Source organism: Ambystoma mexicanum, chromosome 2p, assembly GCF_040938575.1.
Source record: "Ambystoma mexicanum isolate Mex_15411 chromosome 2p, UKY_AmexF1_1, whole genome shotgun sequence".
NCBI lineage: Eukaryota > Metazoa > Chordata > Amphibia > Caudata > Ambystomatidae > Ambystoma > Ambystoma mexicanum.
In genome coordinates, this window is record NC_090923.1 from 1,154,457,966 (window position 1) to 1,154,483,069 (window position 25,104).

A 25,104-nucleotide genomic window follows, 5' to 3' on the forward strand; every position below is an offset into this window, starting at 1 on the left:
AGGGAGAACGCCAGGGAACTGTCTTTTGCCAGCTCGGCTCATGTCTGGCTCTAGGAGCCAGGCTACACTCCCTGGATAGACTCTGGTTCAGCTCCATTCATGAAGCCAATAGTTTTCTGACCTCTCTAAACTGTCGAGAATAGATTGATGACAGTAAGCCTGATCTTGTTCAGCTGAGGCAACATTCTGTCTGACAGTAAACACAGGGCCGCAATACATCGCTGCAATAAAGACTGCGTAGCTGAAAATGAATGTCTGTTTAGGTCTATCTAGAGGTGTGTGTTTGCGCACAGGCATGTGGGCAGGTGTGTGCGCATAGAGGTGTGTGGGCATGCACACACAGACCCACACACCTGCGCGCGGAAGCTTCACATGTATGCAGATGTTCATAAACACTGGTACGCGCATGCATGGTACGTGGGCACGAGCCAGTGGCGTAAAACAGAATGTGGGGGCCCCCCCTGCGAGCCATGCTGAGGGGGCCCCCCAACTCAGCAACAACTCATGGGTCGCGCCACACTCTGGCCGGCCTATATTATCACGCTTGCGCAATACGCACAAATGTGCTGTTGAAGGGGTAGGCCGCACACTGCCCTAGGAAAAAGATATAAATATGTGTTTTAATGCAATATACAGCACACTTTCTGAGAAAAATTGGCTAAGAAGCCAGAGTGTTTGCAATTGTTTTGTAGGGTAACACCAATCCAATACATGCAAGTCACAAACAGTGCACAGGAACATTAATGCTTTGCTATTAAAAATGCCATGCAACAATGAAAATATGTCCAACTGGCTGCACAATGTAGACCAGTGTAGACACGTAATAACATTACAGTAAAGCATGCCATGCCACATTTAGACATACCTAGACTGGTTGCACCAAAATGCCAGTCGAAGCATTAACACTCATCAAGAAGAGAACACACATTCAAGTCCGCGTCTCTGTTGCGTCTAACAACATGGCCAAACTCTTTGAATTCTGCAAGTAACTGGCCAATCATGTTGCAGACTTTACCTCATGTGTTCCCTCCCAGGCCCTCTGTATGGCTCTTTTCTCTCACTTCTCCGCTAAAACTCAGGACATCTTGCCCTCCATCTCCTCTTCCTCTCCCTCTTCCTCTCTTGGCCCCCCTTTGGCCATCTCTACTTCTCTTCCTCCTTTCTCCTCTTTCTCTCTGACAATACCTGATGAGGTTTCTAGACAAGTCTGATCTATGAAAGTGTTGTCCAAACAGGTGCTCCCCTGCTCCTCTAGAACCATCAAGGACCATATTGACACCCTCGCTCCAGCCCTGGCCGATTTCTGTAATCACTTTTCACCACTGGAACATTCCCCTATCCCCTTAAGCACTCCCTTGTGCACCCACTCTTCAAGAAGCCGTCTGCCTTTCCTGCCTGCCCAACAAACTATCGCCCAATCTCCATCATCCCTTTCCTGGGCAAACTGTTAGAAAAAACTGGCCATCTCCCATCTTACTCTCCACACTGAATCTGTTGGTTGTCTCCATGACCATCAGTCTGGCTTCAGAGCTGCCAGAGGCACGGAAACTGCTCTCCTGAACACCTGTGAAGATCTGCTCACTAACCTTGATTACAGCATTCCTTCTGTTCTCATCGTCCTTGATATTTCCTCTGCTTTCGACAAGGTCAACCACGCCATCCTGATCAATTGACTCCATGAGAACCTGGGCATCACGGATCAGGCCCTTGAGCGGCTGACCTCCTTCCTCTTGGACCACCGCCCCTCTCATGTGCGACTTTGTCCCTTTCTCTCCACCACATCTCTCTATACCTGTGACGTTCCCCAGGGCTCCATCCTTTCACCCTAGTTTTTCAACGTCTACTTGGCCCCTTTAGCCCACCTGATCTCTACCTTCTCCTGTTATGTGGATGACACTCAGCTTTCCTTCAGGCTCCCTTCAGACTCCTCTCCTCTCTCTCTCTTTCCTGACTGTCTATTCAGAATTGGTGTGCCTCCAACGATCTCTCTCTTAATGCCAGTAAGATGGAGATCCTTCTAATTGGGACCCCTGCTTTGCCTCTCGCACTCATGTCGTCCGCATTGGGCCTTCTTCCTTCGACTTCCTTCTAGGCAAAAAACGTCATCATCTTTGACTCCACTCTCTCTTTCTCTCCTCACATCTCAGACGTCGCCAAGAAGTCCCACTACCAGCTGCTCCTCCTCAAAGGGACTCGTCCCTTTCTCACTTTTCCCCCAGAAGCTCACTGTCTCCAGAGCCCTGGTTCTCTCTAGGCTGGACTACTGCAACAGCCTCTTTCTCAACCTGTCTTCCTCTACTCTCCGCCCTCTGCTACTAATCCAGAACACGGCTGCAAGACCTATCCTGGACCTGAAGCGCAGGGATCGTATCTCTCCCGCCCTGAAATCTCTGCACTGGCTCCCGGCTGCTGCTAGGATTAATTTCAAGACCATTTGCACTGTCCACAAAGCTTTCTGGGCCCGAACCCACAATACATCCAACACTCTCTTCCAAAATACAAGCCTTTCACTCAGGTACCTCCAACTCTCTAAGGTTTAGACGTTTTTCCAGGCAGAGAGTGGGGGCAGGGTAGATCTCTCTTCTGCCAGTGCCTCCCTCTGGAAAGGCCTCCCTGCCCCTCTCAAACTTGAGCTGGACCACCTGAGGATTGGAATCAGCTCAAAACATTCCTCTTCTCCTCTGCTTTCTCTCTCTCCCTCCCTTGCTGGCCTACCTATCTGATGTACCGACTGGTTGCTTGCCTACCCTCAGAGTCTAACTGAGTCCAGACTCTTTCTTGATCAGTCACCCCTGCACTGCCTGTGGTCCTACCATGCACTTAGGGGATGTAACTGTAACCCTACAGTCCCTTGTTCTCCTTGCACAACTCAGAGCTGCGCTGCCCTGGCTGCACTTAGAGCATTGCGGCCCTGTTTTTCCCTCCCCTCTCCCTTGCACTTCCCCCCTCCCTTTCCCCTTGCACTTCTCGTTCTCGCAGCTGCACGATCTGAATGGCACACGGCCTAGTAAGATCGTTTGTCTTGTCCTCCCTCTATCTTCCCTCCCTTGTCTTGTCGCTCCTAGAAACACTTGTCTACAGGCGCATTATAAATTACTTGTATCATGTCATTTTATCACAGATGCCCAGAAAAATATACAATGCCGCAGTAAGAAACTGTTAGTCTGGCAGCACCCAAATGCCAGTCTAGCCAGGTAATTTCACTTAGCAGGACTGCTTTATCAGAAATGCCCAGTTATAGAAAAAGCCATACCAAACTGAGGAATGACTAGACTGGCTGCACCAAAATGCCTCTCTAGCCACTAATAATACCACATATCATACTTGCTTAGCCTGGACATGGACAACCATTATGATTTGTTGCACAGTCCCGTCCCCCACACCTGCCCCACACACATCCCCTCTCCCTCGCACCCCTACCCCAACCTCCAAAATCAGCTCCTTGGCCCAGAATTACCTCCACGTCCCTCTTCCTTGTCCCAGAGCTTACGTATGAGGCTACTAGCCTTATAGGTAAGTACTGGGATGAGGAAGAGTGGAACTAGGAGTAATGAAGATTACAAGTCAGACATTCCCTCCATATACCTCTACCTCATCCCAGTACTTCTGTATGAGGCAGAGTGCCTCATACACAAGTACTGGGATGAGGTAGAATAGGGCCAGGAGTAATGGAGATTACCAATAAGTAATCAAGGCATTAAACACAAGTAGTAGTGCAACACCTTTGAATTGACTGGGATCTAGCACTCCTCCCACCCCCTGAAATGTTGGGCTATGTTAACTCGACCTGGCTGACCGACAGCTGTTGCCGGACAGAACAAGACACAGATTTTAAGCAGCACCTGGGTTTTGCTGTTCACAAGAGCCAACAATTACTAACATAAAGCATGTCACTGTTAATACCTGCATTCAAATGCCACATTTTTTAGGCAATTGAAATCGTTATGTGGGTTTAGTACTTGCATGCCAGGAGTGATTGGAAGGGTAGAGAGGGAACAGGAGACCACTCATTCTTGCAGCAGTCTATAAGTGGGAGCTTTCAACCTTAAAGAAGAGAGTTAACTGCTTGTAACATTGAAGCTGCACTAGAATAGTCTCATTAAAATGTGTAAAGAAATTAGATGCCCCACACAAATAAGTTTGCCCCTCCCCCACTGCCCATGAAGTTGGCGCCTCTCCCAACATTTGAAGGGTTAAGCCCCCACCCCCTGATATTTAGGTTTTGTTGCACCCCTGAACGCAAGCACACACACCATTCACCATACACACACATGCACACCCAGCCACCCATACATTTAAGTGTGCACCCTTTCACCATACACTCATACACGCACACGTCATGGGGTTGACGGGAGCCCTATTACTTAAAAAAAAAAATATTTTTGAAGCCACTCTGACTTCATAAAGACATTATTTCCGTTAAGGACCGAAACATAATGGAAATAATTTCTTTATGAATGCAGAGTGACTTCAAAAATAAACTTTCTTTTTCAAGTCATAGGACTCCCCCCACCCATGACATGGAGGCCTCCAGCCTATTGTCTTCCATGGCAAGGAGTGGGGGCATCCCTCGGACTTCAAAAACCAAGTTTCTTTTTGTTGTCACTCTGCCTTCATAAAGAAATTATTTCTGTTACAGAAACAATTTCTTTTTTTTTAATTTAAAATGTAATTCTTGGTAGTAAAAATCAATTGACACCTTTACAAAAGTATTTCATACTATAAAAACGAACTGTTACATATACTTTTATGCAATCTCATTATTCCATACATGAACAATATATAAAATCACACACTTTATCATTCAGTATAAAAACAATTCATGACTTGATTCACTGAGTTCCTCTCTTGTCACGTCTCACCAGCAAGACCCAAACTCCAAAGTTACATAAAATCACAAATCATAAATCAAACACTTTTATCCTAGAACAACTAGTATTAGTTTTTGAACCAGAAAAGAAAACAGAGAAACAATTTCTTTGAATGCAAAGTGAAATCAAAAAGAATAAAACTTTAAAAGAATATATATATATATATATATATATATTTATTTATTTATTTTTCCTCCAAGTGGGGCCTTCTCCCAGGACGTGTGCTGGTGGGGCCCCCCGCACCGCAGGAGGAACTGCGGGGGCCCCAGTTACGCCAGTGGCACGAGCGTGCACCGGCCCATGCAATCTATGTGGTTGGCAAATACACACCACTGCACGTTGAAGCCCACATGCACATCCGCTCCTATTGGCTAACATGCATCTCTGCACGAGCAAGCCAATGTGTTTTTCTGCACATAATGTCCACATACACAAATGCAGGCATGTGTGCATGCACACACAACTTCTCACAAGCTCATATACTTCCGGAAACGAACACTTCAAGAGAGAAAAACAGAACTAGATAGAAATATAATTTCTTGCAGTGAAGTAATGTGGCCTTGTTTTTATTTACAGACAGGATGTAACGTTAGCTGAACAGTGTTAGTTTTCTACTTACCAGTCTCGTCAGATTACTTTGAATGTTTGCCACCCTTCAGCACATGTTACATTCTAAAATGTCTCCTCAGTGTCCCCCACAGGAGTACATTTGAGAGTTCACTCTAGGGGCTAAATATATGGACATGCAAGACCAGCTTCTGGAAAAACTGCGTAAATGAAAGGAGTTGCAGAGGATGCTTTCAGAAATGCTCAGCTCTTATTTACAAAGGTGACCTAAGCATTTTAGGATTCTCTGTCCAGCCCCCTTGCATACAATATTGTCACAAGGGTGTTTCCGACACTAATGTCTGACAGGCTCCCAGCAACCCCTTGTGCCTGTTTCCAAAGGCACTTAAAAGCTCATCCCATTTGTGAATTCGGGATTTGCTTTTAAATTCCCAGAAATTCCCCCGTATTTACGCAAATGCGCAAAGGGGGGTACATGGCATATGCATTTGCATCTGGGCAACAGGGCATCTGAATCATGCTTAAATTAATTGTTAAAAAAGCTATTTTTGTTGAATGACCATTTTAACAGCGCCAGAAAAATGCTCAATCAGAAGTCCTTTGGAGAATCTGGCCCGTAGTCTTTTCCGATTTGTCAAGATGCCACTGATGATTGCTTAAATTATTTTTTAAATGATGCATGTTACCATTCCCATAATTGTTTCACAAGGGACATGCCAGAGCTTCCCCGATTCAGAGCAAGGTTGGTATCCCACTGAGGAGCACAACATTTCTGGTCTCTTCATTCTTCATCAGATACAGAAGTACTAATATATTATTAAACCACATTTCTGACTTAACCCTAAAAGTATCTTTCCACTATCTAACTTAAGTCTCCCCCTCTTGTCTCTTCTGCAGCAGCAGGTGCTGTCGATGGCCCTGTGGTTGGCGAGGGCGAGGAGGGCGAGGGCTTCGTGGATGGCACGGAGGCCTCTCTTGTCTGGCGATACTCCATGGACATGAACGGCGGCACAGATACCCTCAACTCCCAGAGCAGCGCAGCAGCGCAGCGCAAGCGCCAGCACTACAGCAAACACAAGAGTCAGGGCAACAGTGGGGTGCACCGCTCCCCACGGGCACTCTTCTGCCTCGACCTCAACAACCCCATCCGTCGGGCCTGTATCAGCATTGTGGAGTGGAAGTATCCTTTGCACGGGCAAGAAAGATGTAGCAGGGACACAGTGAAGATACAAGATTGAAATTGAGGCATAGAGCTAAAATTGTGAGAGTACCATGAATTTAAGAGAGAAAACAAAAGGAAATGTCTAAAGGTTAAGGAGAACAAATGTTATTGAACCATGAGGAGGGAGGGAGTTATTTAGAAAGGAAGGCAGTGGGTAGAGGAATGGGGAAATTGGAGATATGGAAAATAGAGGTAAAGACTGAGTTGTAAAGGAGAAATTGTAGCATAGAGTTAAAAATGGAGGTTCAAGAGGATTGATCTAAGTTACTGAGGGGAGTTATTGAGTGGTCAGTTAGAGAAAGTGCTGCCACAGGAAAAATGACAAATTGGAAGAGAGCTCGAAGTATTATGAGATATGAAATGTGGGAATGCATTGTAAAGGGTGGAATGACGGTGTTAAAGAAGGGATACAGATGTGGAGGCATAGACTGAAGCATGAAGGTACGTATAGGTTGAGGTGTGATGGATGGGAGGGAATTGGACAGGATGAGAGGGATGGATTATGGTGTTAAGGGAGGATTTGTACTTGAAGTAATCTACTAACATATGAAAGAAGGGAGTGAATGAGGTGTGGATGGGTGGTTTGAGGTAGGTTTCACCCACTGTGGTGTCTTCCTTCTGTGTTCCTTACACCTCTTCTTCAGACCCTTTGATATCCTCATCCTGATGACCATCTTTGCTAACTGTGTGGCCTTAGGAGTCTACATCCCATTCCCTGAGGATGACTCCAACACATCCAACCACAACCTGGTAAGTCTGACCTTTGCTTACTGCCTGTAATCTGCAGCTCTTCAACAGCATCGTACAATGCCGCAGTACAGGATGTAGGGGCTACAAGAGAAATTGGAGGCTTCCCAGAGACACTCCTGTGGTACCATGCCCTTATATATATATGTATGGGTTTCTTTCCTATGAATCCTTTAATGACTCAGCTGCCTCCTCCCAAACATCCCATCCCGATATGGCTCAGTGGGCCCCTCTCTTACTTAAGGCAGTTTTCCAATAGCAGTTTAGGTCCTCTTCCCAAAAGACCAGATCAGACGCTGGTTAGAGCCTATTACCCTGCTATTGGATTCCTATACCAAAACAAGGACACGCTTCTTTAGGACCCCTTTCCCAGATATTCTGTTGAGACCCTTTTGAGAGCACCCCTCCCTAGAGTTACTGCTCAGATGTAGAAGTACCTCCGTAGTCTGCCTGCCTAAATCCCTATGAGAGCATCCCTCATGAGAGATCTTGTCACAATCGAGCAAAGGGTACCCGCACTGAGAATCCCTGCCTAGACCAAGCAGATTGGGGTAATTTCCGTAGAACCGGACCATATAAAACTAAGGATGCTGTTCCCTTGGAGACCAGTGTATACCCAATTTAAGGTACTGCGCCCTGAGACCCATGTCCACCCCTAGCTAAGGACACCCTCCCCTATAAGCGCTGCCCAAACCTAGCTGGGCTAGGTTTCATCAAGTTGTCACCTGATGTAATCTCTGAGCGGATTTTGTTCTCCCACGTATTTCTCATATTTGATGTCTCCGTCCAGCGTCAGCTGCTTCAGATTTTTTTCTCTTAGTAGAGGGCGTCGGGCGTCGTCGACTCGATGCCCCTCGACAGCCTCCGACCGCTCTCGAGCATGATGTCACCACCTGTATATATATATATAGCTCGCACTGCGCTGGTTACTTCAGTTCCGTTTTTCCACTGCACAGTTCGCTTTGAATCAGTTCATTGACCTAGTATCAATGGTTGTTTTTTGAAATGTCGACTCCTAAGACTGGTTTTAAAAAGTGTGTGGATTGTGGGGCCAAAATGCCCATCACTGACCCACACCGCATTTTTCTCTGGTGTCTGGGGATCGAGCACATGACAGAAGACTGCAGTTCTTGTCAGTCCGTGACAGGGAAGGCGCTAAAAGAGAGAAAGGGGAAACTCGCTTTGGGTAGGCCCTTACACAAATCCCCATTGACTACTCCTTCGAAGAGGAGATCTTCAGATGAAAGGAACTTGAGGGGTGGTTCGCAGCTGCAAATGTGCTCTAAGAAGTGTTGGTGGTCTAGAAGTGGTTAACACCACTTGTCATCCTCGGGTTCTCGAAGAAGGCCAAGAAAAGGCATCATAGGTCCAGCTCGACGTCTTCCGACTCCTCTCCCAAACGCAAAGACACTTGCCCAGGTAAGTTGGCCTGTACCGAGTGGGAGTATTTTCGGCACCAGATGTTACAAATATTTGAGAAGGTGGCTTCTCCCTCCCCTTCCAAAGAGCTGAAGGAGGCCCATAACCCCTTTGCTCCTCGTAAGACAAAGAAGGTGTCTGTCAAGATTTCAGCTTGGGCATCCTCAAGTCTGGGCTGAAAGCCTTCAACCCCTCAAGTAGACTTGAAGCTTCGAGACAAGGAAAGGTCTAAGTCTCATTCCTCTGTTATTCCATCGAGTCACGGGTCGGGTTCTTCGATGTTGAAGCCGTCGACCTTGTCGAGGCAGCCAGTAAAGGTTTTTAAACCTCTTCCGAAGAAAGACTTTTTAAGTTAATGTCCTCCATTTTTGAGGAGGATGAGCCTTCTGACCAAGACACCCCTCCTTTTGGGCTTGAGTTTGGGCTTGATTTGTCTCCTGGGCAATCCGTTAATGCTGCACCCCTGAAGTTATGCCCATAGGCCCAGTCCCAGGGAGAAACAATCCTTGCTCTGCAGGGATGCATGTGGCGGTATTTCCCAATGCTTCTTGTATTAACTATGCTTTCTCTTGGTTTCTTGCCCACTTTGGGTCTCCCAGCGCTTCACCCACTGCAACCCTGTACTGTAAACCCTCTTGTGGGAGTACTCTCATCGCTCACTTGGCACTATTTGGCCTCAATGACCCTTAATTTGAACACCCTGCCTTGTGTGCAGTAGCTCATATAGTCTACTGATGCGGTCCTTGGTTCTCCCAGGTACAGTGCGGTATACTTTTCCTAGGGTAAGGGGGCAGCACCTGTCTGCTGGGCCGCCGTCTTCCCTGTTGCTGCAGCGCCTCTGAGCCGCCTGTTCAGGGCCGTTGTGTCCCCTAGTTCAGCGCAGTGTCTTTTGATTGAAGGGGAGGGGGCGGCGTGCTAATACCCATCAGTTTGCATGCTCTATTCCACATGTTTTCCCTAGTGTTAGGAGGGGTAGGTTGCACAAACCTGATTCCTGTACCCAGACTATCTCTTTCAAAAAGAATGGGCTGCAAGCTGGTTGTAATAGTGGGGTGTCGGTTTGGGTCGTTTGCAAGCCAACCTGCAACAAATTGTAGCGGACTTGCTCCATAATACATCTCAAAGTTAGGCACCTGTATACCTCCTTGCTCATACATGCCTTGCAGTTTAGTCAAGGCTAGTCTACATCTACTACTGCGCCATAAGAACCCCCTGCATAATGTGTCCAGTTGTTTGAAAAAACTCTTTGGTATATGGTATGGAATGGTGGCATAGCAATGGAGACGCCTAGGGAGGGCCACTATCTTCAAGAGTGAGGCTCTGCCCATCAGAGAAAGGGGGAGCTTTGCCCAGAAGTCCATGGATTTTGTCAGCCCACTTACTACCTTCTGTGTGTTATGTGCGTGTTTGTCCTTAGGGTCATGGTATACATCCACTCCTAGATACCGGAATGTGTCTACCGGCCACTTCACCGGGAGCACAGGCAACAACCCCATGGTTTTAAGGCAGTATCCTGCTAACTGGAGCAGGAACGACTTCTGTGTGCTTATCATGATGCGTGAGAGTTCAGCATCTCGCTCTAACATTTCTAGTACATATTCGGGATTAGTCTCAGGTTGCTGTAGGTACAGCAACATATCATCAGCATATAAGGATACTAAGTGCCACTTACCCTGCATGTTTATCCCTGCTTCTCTATATTCTTTTCGGATATAGATTGCAAAACGGCTCAAGCGCCAGGACGAAAAGCATAGGAGACCAAGGGCATCCCTGTTTTGTGCCTTTACGTAAGACCCATTGTTCTGAGACCTGACTGCCTTTTTTAACTCTGGCTACTGGCTGGCTATATAGCAGTTGAACCCATTTAATGTAATTAGGGCCCATCCAGCGAAGCCACCACATACTGGTCTGCACTGTCCTTAGTGTAGTCTATTATATGGTGTAGCCTACGCAGATTGCCTGTTATGCTTCTCCCCGGCACGTGTCCTGTTTCATCAGGGTGTATTAATGTGTCTAATGACATTTTTATTCTATTCGCCAGCAATCCTTTGAGTATCTTCCCATCTTGGTTTAGCAGCGAGAGAGGTCTGTACGACCCGAGATCCGTGTCTGGTTTATTTGGCTTAAGAAGGGGTATAATAATGGATTCCCTTAATGATGTTGGGAGGACTTCCGACTCAAAAGCTTCATTCAGCATAACCAATAATGGGGGTGCCACCTCTGCAGCGTACTCCTTAACAAATTCGCCAGGCAGCCCGTCGGTGCCTGCTGTTTTGCCTGTGGGGAGTTCTCTAATCGTGGCCACTAACTCTTCCAGGGTTAGGGGTGCTTCTAAGACCTCAGCTGCCACAGCGTCTAAACTGGGGAGCTCTTTCGGCATAAGGGCCTTTTCTATATCTGATATCTGCACCTCTGAGGTGTCCTCATACAGAGACTTGTAGTATTCAAAAAAGCTCTCATTTATCTCAGCTTGTGTTATACGCAACTTGCCATCGCTACCTACAATGGATCGTATCATGTGACGCTGTGTGTCACTCTTGTACAACCATGCAAGCATTCTGCCCAGTTTGTCTCCCTCAGCGTGTTGTTTCTTGACCTATTTTGAGTAGCTTAACTTGCCCATCCTATCCCATTGCCTTACACATTCATGTTTTAATGTGTTGGTTTCTGAGTTGTAGTCCCCGCTTCCCTTTCGCGCTGCCCAATATCTTCTAAAGCGGCTTCTACTCTTGACAACTCCTCTGTTATCGTGACCTGTATCCTGTCTACCTTGGATATTGCCAGTCCCCTTATCACTCGTTTAAATGCCTCCCACAACGTTCCGGCTGATGACACGCTGCCCATGTTGTCTGTAAAGTAGTCTACTATACTCTCTCTAAGGTGCTCCCTGAATGTGCTATCTCTCAGGGCTTCTCCCTGCAGTGACCACATCGGAATACGACCTCTAGCGGGGACCACTTGCCATGTGATCAGCAGCAGTGCATGATCCGATAATACTTTTGCTTTATAGTCTGCTTGCGTGATTTCCCCTATTGTCTCTGTACCTGTGAAGATATAATACAGTCTAGTGTACAAGTTCTGCGGGGCTGCATGATGGGAGTATCCTCGAGTCTGAGGGAGGGTGGAGGCTGTGCCACACATACACTAGAGTCGACCAAAGGCTGCAACCAATGTGTTGAGTGCTTCCGGGTGTGTGTATTTACTGTCTGATCTATCAACCGACTGCAACTGCTTCAGAACCTAGCCGCTCGGGTTGCCACTGCAAATCCGTATGGCTCACACATCAGCCTGGTACTACGCCACCTGCGCTGGCTCCCAGTGCAACAACGGATTGCCTTTAAATACTTGTGTATTGTTCATCGGGCGGTCTATCAGGTTGGACCAGAATTCCTTCGGGACAAGTTCCAGCCTTATACTCCCAATCAGACTCTTCATTCTGGTAGTGACCGTTTGGTTATGGTTCCAAGGTTTTGCCTCCAGAGAGTGGGCCGGAGGGCCTTCTCTGTCGTGGCTTGCAAGCTGTGGAACAGTCTTCCTCTCAAACCCAAGTCAATTGAGAACCACTTAACCTTCCGTTGTTTGCTTAAGACCACCCTCTTTTGCTGATTCCCTTCTCTTCGGTCATAGCTTTGTTGTGTATGTCCTCGCGCCAAGGTGCCCTCAGGTGTATGTGCGCGCTACAAATTCACCTAACATAACATAACATAACAAGTCTAGGATCTCGTGAACAATTGAAATCCCCCCACTCCCCACCAAATCATGGTACATTGTCTATACGGGCCAACACTAGGGTACAAGGAGTGGAAGAACTCAGCTCCGTCATGATTCGGGCGTAGGTGTTGATGAAGCACAGTTCACGCTTTTCTAAGAAGCTGTGAACCATAGCCATCATGCCGTCCTTGTCTGTCACTGTTTTAAGGACTTGGAAGGGCACTTACGGGGTGTTCCATATGAGCACTCCTCTAGCGTACGCCGAATAGGGCGAACCTATCGTACTACTGCTCAATTTTTTGATGAGGACTTTGTGTTTTTCTGGCATTAGATGTGTCTCCTGTTAGAGGGCTACATCCACCTTCTGACGGCGTAAGTAAGTCATTATGCGATTTCTCTTTATATAATTATTCAGTCCCCGGACATTCCAAGTAATTACTTTAAAGTCCCCTCCATTAGTATGGTTCATCCTAGGCGCAATGTGTCTGTCTCTTGTATCATTAACATCTTTTGTGGCTGTGTAGTCTGAATCTGAACATTTCCCCCACTCCCTAAATTCCCTCTCCCCCAACTTCCCCCTCTTACCCCAACAAACGCAACAACCCCCAACAGTTGCCCAGCTATGATCCCCATGCTCAGGCATCCCCACTTCTCACTTCCGCACCGGCCAGTCTTGTCCTGCGGTGTCGGTTGTGGAGCAGGCAGATACGTAACTGCTAGTCTATAGCAGATTGATGCTGAAAGACACATTTAGACTCTGCAGAGGTTGCTAATTAACGGCCTATCTCACTTCTCCCGGCCATCATGAAACAGCTCAAAGCCATTGTCACTCCACATCTCTCTGCTTATCTCGAGAGTAATCATCTTCTTCATCCCTTCCAGGCTGGTTTCCGTCCTGGGATGGGCACTGAATCGGTCTTGGTTTCCCTCCTTGATGACATCGCCCTGCTTCAGGACTGTGTAGAGACAGGTGTGCTTATTCTCCTTGATCTCTCTGCGGCCTTTGATACTGTGGACCATCATCGACTCCTTCATTGTCTTCATGAAGCCGTTTCCTGTGTGTCCCCCTGAAGTGGTTTTCATCTTTTCTAACTAACCAAACTCAGAAGGTTTCCCTTCCTCCTTTTACTTCTTCTCCTATCACTTTGGACTGTGGGGTTCCACAGGGTTCGGCTCTCTCTCCTCTTCTCTTTAATCTATACATGTTGGCTCTTGATAAACTTATTTCTAGTCACGGCATTCACTTTTATTCTAATGCCGATGACACTCATTCTTTTTTGTCTTTAACTCCCCATCTACTGATCCTCCCTCTAAACCAGAGATCTGCAAACTGTGGGGCAGTTTGAGGAAATGGGCAGGGCGGCTCACATGGTCAGACTCACCATAAAACTGTCTCAGGCACCAATGAAAAAGTGGCCAGCAGTTACAAGTTGATATTCATTCCTTTAGTCACAGACTGTTTGAATAGTACCCAAGGGGGTGTTTTTTGTTAAAATGTAAGCAAATTGTGATATTTAAAGAATATTTATTCAGCAACAATGGTGAAAACTACTAGCTGCATAGTGAAGTAACTCATCAAACTGGCCCACATTGGCCAGAAAAGTGGCCCATTTTGACTGGCCTACACTGGTATTTAGCATTTTTGGTACAGGCATTTCCCTATTGCCCTATAGGCCAGTCCGAGCCTGGCAGCTCATCCATAATGGGCGAGGGGGCGTTCACCCAGTGGCCCCCTCACCCATTATGGAGGAGCCGAGGAGCCAGCCCAGTGAAACACTGAGCACTCCCTCAGCTGCCTTTTCCAGCTGAGGGAGTGCTCCTGGGCTGGCTGAACTGTCAAAGGGAAACAATATTTCCCTTTGACAGTTCAGTTCCCCAGCCACACATGCTCACTTGGCCATGCAAGGCTGGGGGTGTTTTACTTCACCAGCCCTGCATAGCTCAATGGAAATGCTGGCTGGGGAACTGCATGTCTGTATGTACGAGGGGGAGCTCCTGCACCTCCTTGCCCATAACGGACAGAGAGCAACCTGGATCATTTCAGCACCCACGCGCAGGCCCCCTGCAGAAGGTACGTTTTTATTAATTTATGTTTTATTTAAATATGTGTATGGATGCGTGTATGCTTGTGTTATGAGTGAATGTTAGGTGATGGGTGCTTGTATGAATGATAGAGTGATTGCTGTGTGTGTGTGTGTTTTTGTGTGTTTTGTTCCGTTGAGCTGATTTTGGCGAGTGGGGGGTACAGGGGGAAAGGTGGATTGTACAACAAAGACATTTTAAAAATGCCTTTGTTGCACAATCCCCCTACCCACCTGCCAAAATCCGCTCTCTTTCTGAGGCGCTGTGAAGCCCAGGGGACATGGATGGTGTTTCTTTTATTGGATAGCTATCATAGATGTCTAGTGAAAAATACCATGCTTTCCCCTTTGGCCCCCCAGTGCCAATTGCAAACTGTTTGGCTTTTTACCAATTCTCTTTTTAAGGTATGCTCTAAAATGCAACATTTTAACCCATTATTTATTCATGGGGGAAAACCCCCGTAACCTCCCTTCATTGGTCCGGGCTGCCTCACTGCGCTCGGTCACTATTTCATTTTTGTGGGAAGTATTTATGCCCCTCCACTTAAAGAATTCACCAGCTCCCACTGGCCCTTGGACTGTGTTGGGAACGGGATGGGGGAGCCCAGGGACTGTGGCGGGAGCAGGATGAGCAGGAGCACTGGGATAGTGGTGGGAGCCTGGTGGGTAGAGCCCAGGGTCTGTGATGGGGTGGGGAGAGCCCAGGGACTGGGTAGGAGTGGGATGAGGGAGCCCAGCGACTGTGATGGGAGCAGGTGGGGGAGCCCAGGGACTATACTGGGAGTAGGGTGCAGTGACAGCACTCAATAGTTCATAGCCATACTGTATATTTGGCCTTTTTGGGGGGGCCCAACCTGCCCAAATTTTGCTCAGGGGGGGCCCACGACAAAAAAGTTTGAAGACCACTGCTCTAAACTGAGGAATTGCCTCTCTGCATTTGCTGACTGGATGTAAAAAAACTGGTTTAAGCTCAACTGGGACAAATCCGAAGTCTTATTGGTTGGCTCCATCTGCCCGACTTCTCTGGGACTTCTGAATATTGGCCTTCTTCCCTTGGACCCTGTCCGGAACCTGCCCCTATGGTCAAGAGCCTAGGCATAAAAATCCTTCTTTCCGGCTCCAGGTCAGCCCAAGTATCTGCCATCTGCCAAACGGCTTTGCCAAACTTAAGGTGTTGAACAAGGTTCTTCCTTTTCTTCCTACTAACGCTATTGATTATTGCAAGGGGATCTATCTAGGCCATCCTGAATTTCTTTTACACCACCTTTAGATCCTTCAAAACTCGGCAGCCCGCTTGGCCCTGAACGCCCCCAGACTGACTAATTCCCGGGAGCTTCTTCTCCAGCTACACTGGCTCCCAGAGAAAAAGTATGTTGAGTTTAAGCCCTCTGCTTGTTCACCATGCAATTCCTGTAATCCAAACTTGTTCTGTACAAACCTTGCAGAGATCTCCGCTCTGCATCCCCCGTTTCTACGCTCTGGGGCCAGAGGAAGATCCTTTTCGGTCCTCAGTCCTACTCTATGGAATGACCTCCCAGTTGACCTGCGGAACACTGCTCAATTTCTTCCTTTCCGCAAACGTTCAAAAACCCTTCTGTTCTAACTTTTCCCTTGGTCATCTCACCCTCTCTCTAACTTAGCGTCTTGATGCCTTTACCGGTCTTTACCTGCGCTCTATTAAGTAATCGTACAATACAATACAAAACAAACCATAAATATGGGCAGAGGGCTGTTCCCCACCACGTCCCCCCCTTTGTTCTTGGGGTTTGCATAGTGTTAGTTCCCGTGCTTCGTATCATCACAAGCCAAAGGTTCCAGCTTTAGCCACTGTCGCTACTCTTATGCGGGTCCCTAAGCCGCTCAATTCAGACTATTCTTGGACGAGCCCTGAGGTCAGACAACTACTCCCTTGTTACGTCATCCATTTCCTCCTCTGCTCTCGACGGCAGGTGCTCCCCATCCATCCACTTTTGAGGTTCATCCGGGGTGTCAAAAAAAATAGCTTGCCCTTGTGTATAATCTTAAACCTCACTGTGTACATCAACATATATTTGGGAGTGGATTTGCAGAGTGTGTTTTTGACGGAGGAAAATTGCATTCTGGATTTCTGTACCTGGAGAGTGTAGTCAAGGTACGCTGTGATTTTCGCTGATGCTCGCTGTATCGTACCCCCCAACCTAAAATAATCCAGAATCTTTTCTTCTTCCTTATAATTCAGCATCTGCGCAATTATAGGTTGCGGAGTCGCATTGGTGGCATCTTACGAGCAAGCAACCTATGCGCCGTTCAACTGTGAAGCCCTGCGTCAGGCACCCAAGGCCTACCTCCTGTAATAGCATGTTTTCGATAAGGTTTGTATGATTCGCCCCCTTCTCACCTTCTGGAAGGCCTATAATTCTGATGTTGTTCCTCCTGGCCCTCCCTTCAGCGTCTTCCACACTCCCCTCCAAGTTCTTTATCTGCTGCTGCATTATTGACGAGACTTTCATAGAATCTTGAATCTTTGTTGTGTTTACTTCCACCTGTTTCTCCAATGTCCCAGTCCTTTCTGTTAGCGCTTGCACATCTTGCCTCAGGAGATTAACATCCAAATTGATGGCGTCCATTTTGAATTCAAATGAGGCCGTAAGGTCTGCTATAGCTGCCAGGACCTGTTGGTCGCCTCCTGCTTGTTCCATAATGCCAGGCTGCGATTGTGCAGCCGATGAGGTCGGCGCGGCTGTTCCTCCCGCTTTTGTAAAATTATCCAATGTGGGATGTTTAGATCTATTCCTCAGCGGCTTGGGCGACATGTGTAGGGGGCGGAAAGACCGCAAAGTCCCCCTACCGTTAATGCTGCACCCCTGAAGTTATGGGGAGAAACACTCTTTGCTCTGCAGGGATGCGTGTGGCGGTATTTCCCAAGGCTTCTTGTATTAACTATGCTTGCTCTTGGTTTCTTGCCCACTTTGGGTCTCCCAGCGCTTCACCCACTGCAACCCTGTACTGTAAACCCTCTTGTGGGAGTACTCTCATCGCTCACTTGGCACTATTTGGCCTCAATGACCCTTAATTTGAACACCCCGCCTTGTGTGCAGTAGCTCATATAGTCTACTGATGCGGTCCTTGGTTCTCCCAGGTACAGTGCGGTATACCTTTCCAGGGGTAAGGGGGCAGCATCCGTCTGCTGGGCCGCCGCCTTCCCTGTTGCTGCAGCGCCTCTGGGCCGCTGTGTCCCCTAGTTCAGCGCAGTGTCTTTTGCTTGGAGGGGAGGAGGTTGCGCGCTCCTGTTAAGCTGCTGCCTTCTCCTTTGCTCGTGCCTCGCAGCGTGCGCTCACCTTCTCGATCACCGCTGCCTGAGGCGACCGCAGCGGACTCCTCTGGTTCTCTAGCGTGGCTCCTGTGCCTGCCGCCTAGTATACTCAGGTCCACAGCTCACAACGCTCTCTGTGAGCTGCGCTTTGGGTTGCCGCATTCGCTGGGGCAGAAGCTCACAATGAGAGCCTCCAGCAGTGCCACAGCCACCCCAGTCTTAACTAGTGCTGGTTTGGGTAGTGCGCTGCCTTTCTTGTTCGATTTTGCTGCTGCGCCAAGGATCTATATCAATACATTCCAGCGCTCAGGCCGACTGCCATCTTGGTTGCCAATTTCAGGACATGGGCCTGCTTGAAAGATCTGGTACAGGCAGTCTCTCCCTGCCTCCAAACCGGTCGTTTACACAGAAAGTCTCTCCTTAGTGTTTTTGCTCAATCGGGCTTGTGCTGCTGGGCTTCAGTGTTCACGATAGTGCTTATTTATGGCCAGGATGCTGACAGATCACATAGGAGCTGTAGGAATTGCATCATCACAGCATGGCAGTTAGCCACGCCCCTTTGGGACCTGAATCGTGTGCTGAAATTCCTCATGGATGCTCCTTTTGAGCCTCTTCATTTATGTCCTCTAAGGATTTTGACCCTCAAAACTGTTTTCTTAACGGCCATTGCATTGGCACATAGAGTCAGTGAATTGCAGGCTCTTTCATGTAAGCCTCGTTTTACCACTTTTTAGAATGAGAAGGCTGTTTTGAGAGTCCGTCCCACCTTTATACCATTAGTTTCAGAATTTCATGTAACTCAAAAAAGTGTGCTTCCTATCTTTTACTCACCACTGCATCTCTCCAAGGGGGAAGAGAGACTACATCGTCTTGATCCTAGAAGGACCGTGAGCTTTTACATCTTTAGGCTGGCAAAGCTTAGGCAAGACAAACAACTTTTTGGGGGTTAAACAGGTCATAAGCTAGAATTGGCTGTGACCAAGCAAACCTTGTCCCCTTGGTTTATACTTTGCATATCAGAGTGCTACAGTTTAGCTGGTAAAGACATTCCTGTTGGCTTACGGGCGCACTCAAATAGAGCTGCGGCCACTTCATTGGCCTTGCAGAGCGGAGTACTAATGAGGACATGCTGCCACATGGTTCTCTCTGCATACATTTACAAAATATCATTGCCTGAACTCTGCGTCGCGACATGAGGCAAAATTTGGGAAAGCTGTTTTACCCAGTGTTAATGATAAATACATTCTTTTTTCCACGGCCTACATCATACTGCTTTGGGAGTGTATCAATGATGAGGAATACGTGGGAGAACACAATCCATTCGAAGAACAAATTACTTACCTCTGGTAATGTTCTTTCGATTGGATGTTCCTCCCACGTATTCTTCATTGCCCCTCCTATCCTGCCCCTTGCAAATGTCTGTGTTTTTTGAAGAGAGGGAAAAACTAGAACTTAAGTAACAGGCCCAGTGCATGCTATACATACAGTCAGTGACGTCATGCCGAGAGCAGACTGAGTATCAGTGAGACAAGATGTGATGGAAGAATAACTGTAGATGAACTGTCTATATTACCCCACTAGTCCCAAAAAGGCTCTCAGATCTTTCTTGGTTCTGGGTACTTGTCATGATTCCTGCCCCTAATGTCCCCAGCCCTCCAAGATGTCAGACTCGAGCCAGGCCACGATCACCTACATGGCCCTCAAGGGCCTCTCCATCCCTCCAAAGACCCACTTGGAGTCAAACTTTGCGCTTGTGGCACCAGACTCATTCACTCCCATAGGATAACATTGGGGATTGGACTTGTAGTGCATTGATGGGGACAAGATGAATGCCCCCACATGTTTCGGTTCCCAGAACTGCATGTGCGGTCTAGTCTTTTGGGTGTGGTTCAGCCCAGAGATACCTGGGATACCCAGAGACTATTTAAGCCACACCCAGGCTGAGAAACATGCTTTGCGTTTTTCTGCACATGCAGCGTGACACTCACCGTATTCGGATCGGTCTCCAGTAGGCCTGCATCTTTCTTCTGCGCTCACTCCTGCAAGAACAAGAACACTGTTAGGAACAGCCTTACCTTGCGGCGCTTCTGCCCATCATTCATCACTCCTTCTGTTCTGCGGGCATCTTCGGCGGTGTCATTCCCATCCCGGCACGCCGCTTCCTAAGGAAAAGGGAAAAGAACAGAAAAAAGGCATTAGTAAGCATTCTGCAAATCTTTGCTTATTTTTAAATACTGTACGAGCTTCAAACGCTTACCTGAATCCCAGCCGCTCTGGGGGAACTCTGTCTCCGGAACTTCTCATCCATCTGCAAGAGGGAAAAGACACTCCAGGGTAGCGTGGAAACATTTAGAGGCGCTGCATACCGCGCTTACCCACCGCATTTGTTCTTCATAACCGGCATCCACGCTGAAAACGTTGCGGCACCTAAAGACACAGAAAAAGAACTCAGTTCAATGCAAATACGAAAGGGGTGCATCGCGCATCGCGCTCTCACTCACCTTCAGCGCTACTCATCTCAGCAGCATGCCGCCATCCCCGGACGCCGGCCATCATCTAAGGAAGGAAAGGAACAAAGTTAGAGAACTGTTCAAAAGACTCATTATACTTACCTGTCGGACTCTTGCCAGTGAAGTAACTAGGCAGCAACGAGCCCGCATCAATCAACGCGCCCCTGCGCTGAAAGCAGGATGGAGAGCACACTATCCAATAAAACAAGGCCCAGTCTCCAGTCTAATAGCCTCCAGGGAAGGGTTCGAGGTCGTAAGAGGTCAGAACAGGCTGAGTGACGTCCCCGTGGATACCAGGTGAGGGTTACAGAACGCAAATCCTCACATCAAAATCCACCTGGGCGTCATGGAAACGTCAGAAACCGACCAGTTAGCCCACATGTTGGGGCAGCTACGTTCCGAAGTACATGCAGCCAGGCAGGAGACCAACACCCTGAGGAGAGAGCTGATAGTAGCCAAAGAACGCACTGATGATTTAAGCCAGCAACTTCTCCAGTCACATTAGCCGGGAAGCGTGCCCTCGATGCCAGCACCATCAGCCAATCCCGTTCAGATAACCCTTCCTGAGGCAGTTCCATTGCCCCCGCCCGAACGATTTATGGGGGATCCCAAGAGTTTTGCAATGTTCATGAACCAGTGCCACCTGCACTTCCTTTGTAGGCCAGGGGCCTTTCCGAATGACCAATCACGGGTCGCTTTTGTGTTATCCTACCTGAGTGGTAGCGCCGCAGACTGGTCTGTACCCTTTGTGGCCCAAGACGATCCTTTGCTGCATGACTTCAGGGGCTTTCAGCAGGAGATGGAAAAACTGTTCGCCCGTCGTACTCATGGGCAGGCATTAGACAACGAACTTCTGTCCCTACGCCAAGGGAATCAAGACCTATTAACATACATAGACACGTTCAGTAGACTCGTAGTTGAAGCAGAATGGCCAGTGGAGAGGAGAACCACGTTATTTCATCAGGGGTTGCGGGGGGAGCTCAAGGATGTTCTCGCACAAGTAGTGAACCCCCCGAAAGACTGTTCAGAATTCATTGACCTTGTTGTTCAACTGGATCATAGGTTGCAGGACCGAAGAGCAGATCGAACCAGACCGGACCCTCGCCCTATGTATGTGCGTTCAAAGGACAATACTGCATGAACAACGGAATGTTCAGGAGAACCAATGTAAATCGGGGGGGTCAGATCCCCCTTGACTAAACCGGAAAGGGATAAAAGGAGACAGCAGCAGTTATGTCTGTACTGTGGAAGGTCAGGTCATTTCCTTAAAGAGTGCCCTGTGAAGCCACCGAGGAGGACGGTAGGGGCCATGGACAAGGAAGATACCATCAAGGAATCGGAAAACTCCCCAGCCCGGCAAGTGTAGGGGTCCACTTGTCGAGCGAAGAAAGTGAACTACAGACCTCCCATTTTGCACTATCTGTGGTCTTGATCAATCACCAACAACCATCTCGGATGCACGCAGTAAGAGCGTACATAGACAGTGGAGCCGTTGGGAATTACATCGACCAGGATCTTGAGGCAAGGATGGGGCTTCCGTTACGCCCTAAATCAACCACCAACACTGTTACAACTGTCGTCGGCATGGAAATAGCTTCTGGTCCAGTATCCCAATGCACTGCAGTTTTAACCCTTCTGTGCCAGGATGGACACCAAGAATCTATCGTTTTCGACCTCATTAAGGCACCACAGTTCCAGTTGATTTTGGGAATGCCATGGTTGGTAGCTCACAATCCTCGAATCGATTGGCGAGCAAAAGAATTGGCCTTTCCCGAGACTTGCGCCCACACATGTTATCGCCAAGAGAAACAACCAATAGACACCAGAACCTCCATGCTTGTGACTGTGGCAATCGGCACCCTACCAAGTGAATACCAGGACTTTCAAGATGTCTTTCAGAAAGAACAGGCTAATACCCTGCCACCGCATAGACCATACGATTGCCAAATCGACCTGATACCCGGCGCACAAATCCCTTGTGGGCGAATTTACGCACTCATGGAACCAGAAAACCAGCACCTGAAGACCTATCTTGACCAATACCTGGCCAACGGGTTCATCCGTCCCTCGAAGTCTCCAGCAGCCAGTCCTCTGTTCTTCGTACCGAAAAAGTAGGGGGACTTGAGAACGTGCATCGACTATCGCGCACTGAACCAGATTACCGTAAAAAATCATTACCCCCTGCCCCTAATCCCTGAATTGCTTGATCAAGTCAAAGATGCCCAAATCTACACAAAACTAGACCTGAGGGGGGCATATCACCTTGTTCGCGTAAAACAGAGGGACGAATGGAAAACCGCTTTTCGCACTAAATACGGCTTGTACGAATATCAAGTAATGCCCTTTGGCCTTTGCAATGCGCCTGGTGCATTTCAATACTTCATGAATGATGTCCTACGTAAATTGATTGATGTCTGTGCTCTAGTGTACATCGATGATATCCTAGTATATTCCGCATCAAAGCAGGACCACGTTAAACACGTCTGATCCATATTGGAGAGACTCCATCAACACCGGCTCTACGCCAACCTCGAAAAGTGCTCATTCCACGTCTCCGAGGTGAAATTCCTGGGCTTATTCTCAGCCCGAATGGAATCCGAATGGATGCACACAAGGTAGATGCTATCCTGAACTGGCCATCTCCAAATTCATTCAAGGGGGTTCAAAGTATGCTGGGTTTTGCAAACTTCTACCGCCGGTTCATCCCAGGATTTTCGCAAATTGTGCATCCCATCACGTCATTACTAAGGAAAAGCAACAAAAATTTCTAGTGGACAAAAGAAGCCGAGGAAGCTTTCCAGGAACTCAAAGCAAGATTCACAAATGCCCCAATCTTACGCCACCCTCGCCCTGTTCTCCCATACCTGGTGGAAACGGACGCCTCAAGCATGGCTATGGGAGCCGTCCTCTCACAAAAGGACCCCGAAACGGGCCAGTTACACCCTATTGCCTTCTGGTCGCGTAAATTCACACCCCCTGAACTCAATTACGCTATCACAGACAAAGAACTCCTGACCATTAAGTCAGCCTTTAAGGCATGGCGGCACTACCTTTTGGGCGCCAGGCACACAATCACCGTAATAACTGACCACCGGAACCTCCAGTACCTAAAAACGGCAAAGGCCCAATCCTCACGACAACTACGTTGGGCTCTTTTTTTTTGCTGAATATGACTACGTGATTACATTTCGACCAGGGGTGAAAAATGGGAAGGCCGATGCCCTTTCCCGTATGGGGGTGAAAGAGCAAGGGTATCAGACCCCTGACCCAATAGCAATCATCCCGAGTGACAAGCTCCTAGGAATCACAGCAACCATAACTCAGAAAGAATTACATGAAGAAATCCAAAACCTGATGAGTCCGGAGCAATTACAAGCATGGAGTGCACAAGGAGAACATTACATGATAAAAGATCAATTGCCCTACTTCAGGGATTGTTTATTCTTACCAAACCAAGAACTACGAGAACAAGTCATGTCCGGTTATCATGATTCCTTGATCGAGGGCCACCCCGGAATCGCTAAAACCCTAGCCAAGGTAAAACAAAATTATTGGTGGCCCACGTGGCGTAAAGACATTATCCAATTCATCCTATCTTGTGGAGTGTGTGCTCAAAACAAGTCATCCAAGCAGAAACCGGCTGGGCTATTACAACCATTGGAAATCCCACCAGCACCCTGGCACACGTTGTCCCTCGATTTTATTACTGACTTACCACCCAGTCAAGGGTTTAACACTATTCTTGTGGTCGTGGACCTATTTTAAAAAATGGCACATTGTATTCCTCTTAAGGGGCTCCCAAATGCTTCCACTCTGGCAAAGGTATTTCTTGAAGGCATCGTACGGCTCCATGGGTTTCCTTCAGTTTTGGTCTCAGACCGAGGTACTCAATTCGTATCTTACTTCTGGAGAAAATGCTGCTCTATGGCCCAGATCGACATCCGGCTATCCACCAGTCACCATCCCCAAACGGATGGTCAAACTGAGAGGACAAATCAGACGCTCGAGCAGTATCTGCGTTGCATTTTACACCAAGCGGAAGGAAGCTGGTTCGACCTATTATGGATAGCTGGATATGCTTATAATAATTCCCTACACACCAGCACTGGGCAGACACCCTTTTATACCATGTATGGCAGGCACCCACGTACTTCTGAGTTGGACGTTCCTACAACCCTGGAAATGCCAGCAGTCAAAACCTTGAACAGGACCATTTCTAAAACCTCTAAAAGGGCAGCTGAACACCTACTTCAAGCTAAGAATCGCCAAAAGAAGTTTGCTGATCAACACCGAGCAAAGGCCCCCAACTACCAAGTGAGAGACAAAGTCTGGCTGGCGTCTAAACATGTGTCCATTAAAGGAGCCCGAACTTTCCGTCCAAGATACCTGGGTCCATTCACCGTCACCTCCGTGATAAATCCTGTGGCGGTCAGACTAGCTTTGCCGTCAAACATGCAGATTCATCCTGTGTTCCACGTGCCTCTCCTTAAACCTGTTCAACCTGGGACCCGGGTAGCAACGCCACCCAGTAGTCGCCGGGGAGCCAGAATTCGAAGTAAAGGACATCCTAGATTCAAAGTACGTCAGATCCAAATTATACTACTTAGTAGACTGGAAGGGGTATGGTCCACAAGACAGGACATGGGAGCCTTGTGAGTACATCCATGCACCTCGCCGCTTAGAC

General features: G+C 48.0%; 1 protein-coding gene across 4 annotated transcripts in view; it reads left to right on the top strand.

The window, feature by feature from the left end:
- CACNA1F (calcium voltage-gated channel subunit alpha1 F) overlaps window positions 1-25,104 on the top strand; it is a 1,137,291-nt gene that overhangs the window by 65,498 nt on the left and 1,046,689 nt on the right. For 3 of the 4 annotated variants that reach the window (XM_069645269.1, XM_069645267.1, XM_069645271.1), the window contains exons 2-3: window positions 6,336-6,618; window positions 7,305-7,410. In XM_069645269.1, coding sequence (XP_069501370.1) covers window positions 6,336-6,618; window positions 7,305-7,410 — 389 coding nt within the window. The remainder of the gene's footprint in view (window positions 1-6,335; window positions 6,619-7,304; window positions 7,411-25,104) is intronic. The other variant, XM_069645268.1, reaches the window with a different exon arrangement.